The sequence below is a fragment of the Acanthisitta chloris genome, unplaced genomic scaffold (assembly GCF_000695815.1).
Source record: "Acanthisitta chloris isolate BGI_N310 unplaced genomic scaffold, ASM69581v1 scaffold16286, whole genome shotgun sequence".
Taxonomy (NCBI): Eukaryota; Metazoa; Chordata; class Aves; order Passeriformes; family Acanthisittidae; genus Acanthisitta; species Acanthisitta chloris.
The window spans coordinates 4,899-10,832 of NW_008678850.1; the positions used below are offsets into that span (position 1 = coordinate 4,899).

Below are 5,934 nucleotides of genomic sequence, written 5' to 3' on the forward strand. Positions count from 1 at the left end.
ATTGCTAGAGTTCAGAAAGCTGGTTTTCCTGTCAACAAAGCAGAGTAATTCTAAAAACAGTTTCAATAGTAGAGAACATGTGTTGGTACATACAGGTAACAAAGCTTATTTTTAACCATTTTTTTAAACATCTTCATATGTTTGTAGTTTAAGGCACAGGATAAACATGAACTACATGAAAAGCTGATATTGAATAACTGACTTCGTAATGAGGTGCAATTTTCACCCAGAGGCAAAACTGTCCATCCTACATCCATATAAATGGAACAATCAGAATTTGGTAACTATAATACAAAAGTTGCATCCATTATCAAAAGAATCAGTCTCATATATGCAGTCACAGTCTGATCCAAACTCACTCAGGAGAATGCTTCTAAAAAGTCTGGCAACCAGGACTGATTACAGACAACAGGAATTACTGTTGCTTAATTGTAATGATGATTCAATCTCTTCACTTCAGATTCCTAAATGGAAAATGGGCTCTCTAAGAGCCTGTCCCTAATTTTAGATAGTGATCCATTTTGGAAACCTGTCCTATATAGTATATTCAGTTACTCACGTGCTGTCATCTCACATTTACCCAAACACAGCATTATTTTCCACTTTGAAACTTTAAAAGACAGAATCTCCACTTCTTTTTTTTCAAGTCCAGTTTTTTGTCCCCAGACTTAAGACTGGAAACACTGGATCAGTTTAAGAGCCTATTTGTTGGCTACAGATCAAACTCCAGAGTCACTGGCCAAGATGAACAGCAAAAGTGCTTGCACAGCTCAGGCTGAACCAAGGCAAAAGACAATTATGCTGAACTGCTGCTATTAGACCTCCTTTATTCAGATCAGCTTTCGATTTCTGCATTTTCATTGCATTAATAACAATCCTCTGTCTTTTCATTCTTAACATTTTAATGGAGAACTAGCAAAGAAAATATGTATTTCATAATATATTATGTTTTATATGAATAGATGAGTGACTATATAGAGAGATACTCATACATTCCAATATAGAGTGAAGCCTTCAGATGAAAATGGTTTCTTACAAGGAATTTCTCCTTCCCAGCCCAGTAACAGCAGCAAAATTGACAATATAAGATTGTTTGATAAAATTGTCTTTTATAAAATGTGGCAATGAGAAAGCCATCACTGTACAGAGGTGCATGTGTGAGTGTCACACACATCCATGACAAATGCTCATGGCAAACTGAATTCAGACAAACTGAAATTCTTAGACTTGAAAAAGACAAAAAGCTACATCTATGGTAGGCACTTTGGTACATCTCTAGTAATGTAGGCATATTCTACATCTAGAATAGTTAAGGTTCTGTCAGTAGTCTCACAATAAAGCTAATTTCAGGAGTTTATCATTCTGCTTTAAAATTCTTTCTTGGTTAAGAGATAATCCTAGAATCTTAGCTAAATAATATACTTTGTCTAATTGCATATTTATCCAAGGATGAGGGCACTGGCTCTGAAAGAGCCAAACTGTTCTCTTGCATTCATAATGCACATTTTTCTAACAGTCTGAGAAAACTTACCAGAAAAAGAAAAATCGGTTCTGACTACAAAAAACATTCCTCATAATTCATAAATTTAGAGTTATGAGCTCAACTGTTTGAGCTGATACTCTTCCTTCAGCTCTCAGCTGCCTGCTTGGACCAGTTTGTGCTAAGGGTGTCAGTGCTGCAGGAGAACACCAGGATTTCTCAAACAACCCCTGTGGACCTCCAAGGGCATTTTGTTCATGCCCCAAACACACTAAGTAGCAATGAAGCAACTGTAAAAAGTCTATTTCATCTCAGTTTCACACCTTCTTCCTTCCCTACTGGTGTTCATTTGAGTATTACAGAAGGAATTGCATCACATACTATTTTAGCACAGTATTATATAATAAAAATAACATCTGTCTTGTACATATGCCTACTCTATGACTTCCATTGCAAGCTGATTTGTCTGCCTTATAAATCAGTGAAACATGGTGGTAAGGACAGTTCAAAGTGGTTAGAGTTTTCCTGTATAATACAGAAAAATCCATGTCCTCACACCTTCAAAAGGTCACCTGTCTAGTACTGCAGAGTACAGGAATAAATAACAAAATCCAAGTGAACCTGTAGAAGAAAACTGTACTCTGTTATGTTTACTGCATTAAATGAAAACTGTGATTTGTGGACCTCATCCTCTCTTTATACAATATTTATAGAATTCTCATTTTTATTTATAATATTCTATAGTATGATTTTCCAATAATACATACATTTATATATAAATATTAAAATGTTAACATTTTGTACATTTTCAGCCAGCCACACTGGGCCAGAGACACAATAAAGTAAAAATGTTTTTCTGCACTTTGTTTTTGCAGAGTATCACAAAATGATTAAGACCATTGTGCTGCAAAGACAAAAGAGACTCATCTGAAGAATTTAACATGCATTTAGGAGAAAATATCTATATCCTTTATCTAATTTTCTTCTGAATTCAAACCAGCATGAAAGAATTATAAAAAAATAGTATATATTTACATAGTACAGTATACCTTGGTGAGATATAAAAGAAGGCAGGAAAACAGCAGAACTTTCTAATAGGTACAGCCATCATAAAGATCAACTTAAAACACAAAAGGTTACTTTACTGTACTATTGCACATTACAGTAACACAGAGAACTGTTTAGCAAAATAAAATACAAAGTTTAACAATGAGAAAGGCTATGTCTACATAAAATGACCATGTGTTATAAAATTATTGGGGATGTGTCTAAAAACTAACTCAGTAAAGCTATAAAAATAATATTGGTACATCTGTGAAAACAACACATTAAAAATATATAAAGGTTGGCAAAATTAGGTGTGAGGAATTCCCAGTAGCCATGGGCCTAACTTGCACCATGTGGTCTTGTACCATCTTCTGTCAAATCATACCTGAAAATGAAAAGAACAAAAGAAATTTTATATTTTTTTACATTTAACACGTATTATTTAAACTATAATTAACACAGTAGTTATTAATATGTAGTATTACTACGAATAAAAGAAATATTATACTTACCACTGGGTCCAGCCTTTAGCAAGTTCTTCAGATGCCAGAGGTATTAATAGCTGTGGAAAGGTAAATTACCAATCAATGCTTTGTGTGTGCCTTTCATTCTGTATCTTTGAAAGATCAAATCTGACAATTCTGTAAACTACAGGGCAAGCAATGCCACTAGAAAACAATATATTTTATATCCTTGTCATCATAGCTCTCTGCTATCTCCATGACTTGTAGTACAGTTTCAAGCTGCTGGTTTGGACCAAAAAACTCACTCCCTCCAGCAGGACAGTCCCAGAGCACCTCACAGCATGGAAATGGCAAATCAGCAGATGAGTTCATACTAACAACCTTCCTAATAAACAGGAAAATTGAGAGCACTGTTCTCCATGATCTGACCACAATTCTCTATCTCTCATCCTCTTCCCAGAGCTCAAATATGGAAATCTGCAAGGCTGTAGGAATTTACCATTCCTTTTTCATGCTTCAAGTCACACGTGTAGGAAATTGGGTGATTTAATGTGTACCTACAGAAAATGAAGTTGTGATCACAACAGTTGGTGTTGGCAGTGGGAATGTCTCTAGTAGCACTACTTTCTCCTGGATTTTACAAACTGGCATTTTAATTACTTGTGTGTTTCTCTAAGTACTCTTGCTTGTCATCTTTCCAGCTAAGGAATGTATTATTTTTAAAAGCTTCATGCCTCAATCTGGTGCATATCACATCAGGATTTGAATTTTAAATAACAACATGCTGTATTAACACAATTTGTTAACTTACTTTGCCAAGCAGCCCTTTATCTTTGGACAAGAATCCACCACTGTTCTTCACTGCTACATCTAGTGTTCTTCTCTGTACTTCAGGCAGGGAAACACTGAAATCAAACCTGACAGACACAGGGATGCTTTAGAAGGACTTCTGTATGTGAGGTGCAAGTTCAGTTCCTACAGCTAGACAGCAATTCAAATCAAAACCAAACCAACCCCTTCCCCGAATAAAAAAAATGAGCTGTGAGACAAATAAGAAATATAAATCCAAATATTGTGCCTAAAATTTTTCTTCAATACTATGATCAATATCGAAAGTGTGAGACTTCTGTTCCCTTGGGTCTCTAGAAGCCACCAGTTAAACAAAACAAACACACAAACAAAACAAAACAAGGGAAAGGTCAAGCACTGATTCTAGAGAGAAGAGAATGTAGAATCCTACTATACTGACAGCTCAGCATCAGTATTCTCCAACAGGGAAAGACTCTTCAGTCTTACTGATCCTCAGTCCTTCATGACCAGAGCTCCTTTTCTTCCCTGGCACACCACCAGGGAAACCTAACAACTTTTGTGGAAGAATGTGTTTTGTTTGCTACAACTGATACTGGAGAGAAAGTGAGGATGAGGTGATATCACAACCTACATCTATTTGCCACTACAGTCCTTGAACAGCTTTACTGCTGTGTGGTACATTTTACTTGGAACTGCACAGTAAAATAATTCTGTTTCCTGAATAAACAGGAGAGAGCTGCATTCCCAAGAAAACCTACCAGAGCCTCTCGTTAATGATTTACAGATCTCCCTTGCACAGAAGGGACTGAAATGTTGTTTTCCCTAAGCTACCTTTGTCTCTGTAGAGAAAGGTCTTTATTGAAAAGCAGTGGGTAGGAGAGTGAGGGGCAGACATGAGAGAAACTCCCACCAAAAAGCTGAGTGCAGGAATCAGGATTTTTATGCAGTATGATGCTATCATGTTGCACAAGCTTGTCCAACTTCCAACATGTGAGCCAGAATGTAACCTACATGGAAATTTCCTGATTCCCTACATGCTGAGAAGTGACACCAAGTAGATTGAGCAATGTGTCCATGCACAGACACTAGCTGGCAACATCAGCCAGGCCACTGGCCAGCCAGGATAGCCATGGCACCTCCCAGAGAGTGCACACTGCTGCTCAGCCACCAGCACAAAGGGCATGGAACTGGGACAGGACAAGGCAGGAAGGAGAGGAGTGGCTGGTTAAGAGCAAGAAAGGCTGTAGTGATAACAGGGAACAGGAAGGATGGTAAGACCTATTATAGCAGAAGAGAAAGGTATGATCAAGTCTGATAGTGACAACTGGGAGTTTCAACAGCTCAACCATTTGGGTAAGCTGAGAAACCTCGATTTGACAGCTTTGTAATTACATGATATAAACTACTACACAGAGTTTAGCACATACATTTGATCAAACACTGGGTTTAATGTCTTCTTTGACACATGTGTTTTTCTTCTTCCTGATCGTCTCTTATCAGGCAATAAATACATTCGCACATAGGGATCGGATCCTTCTTCTGAAAACGCTATCAGATTTCTGTGGCCAGTGAAAAACAAGGAAAAGCACTTAGAAAATCAACGAGACATTGCAGAATATAAGTGTCTACACTGCTACCACTTAATTTAGTACATGAAGCAGTACTGGAACATCCTGCACAAAGTAGGATGTGCAGGATACAGCACATAGGTAACAGCAGTGGAAAACAAAAACTGAAAAAAAAGCCAAGCAGTGACTTGTACGAGACCACATAAATGATAAGCAGACAGCAGAGGTCACAGTATTTCCTAAATTCCAATTCCAAGTTTAGGTATGGCTTTTGAAAAATCACGTGGTTTTGTCATTCCACAGCTTTCAGACACTGCTGATAAAAATCTACATGTTGTTTTCATGTTGGTTTTGCATAATAAACAAATACAAAATCACAGCTAAATCTTCAACAAAATTTTCACTGATTCTAACTCTGTATGGTTTTGTATTTACACATAATTTTACAAATAACTAAGATTAACCAAGCAACCAATTTAAGAGTTAAGTCAAGGTATGGCAAATTTTAGAGAAAAATATGCCCAGAAATTAAAGTGGGTGTGTTCTTATGCTCACCTGCAGGAAT

At 36.9% G+C, this 5,934-nt stretch overlaps 1 protein-coding gene across 1 annotated transcript in view; it reads right to left on the reverse strand.

Annotated features, from left to right (window-relative positions):
- Positions 1–2,871: 2,871 nt before the first annotated feature.
- ESYT2 (extended synaptotagmin-like protein 2) overlaps positions 2,872–5,934 on the reverse strand; it is a gene marked incomplete at both ends in the record, with an annotated part of 26,733 nt that continues 23,670 nt past the window's right edge. The window contains 4 exons of the mRNA XM_009077072.1: positions 2,872–2,912; positions 3,040–3,089; positions 3,803–3,908; positions 5,229–5,362. Of these exons, the coding sequence (XP_009075320.1) occupies positions 2,872–2,912; positions 3,040–3,089; positions 3,803–3,908; positions 5,229–5,362 (331 nt within the window). The remainder of the gene's footprint in view (positions 2,913–3,039; positions 3,090–3,802; positions 3,909–5,228; positions 5,363–5,934) is intronic.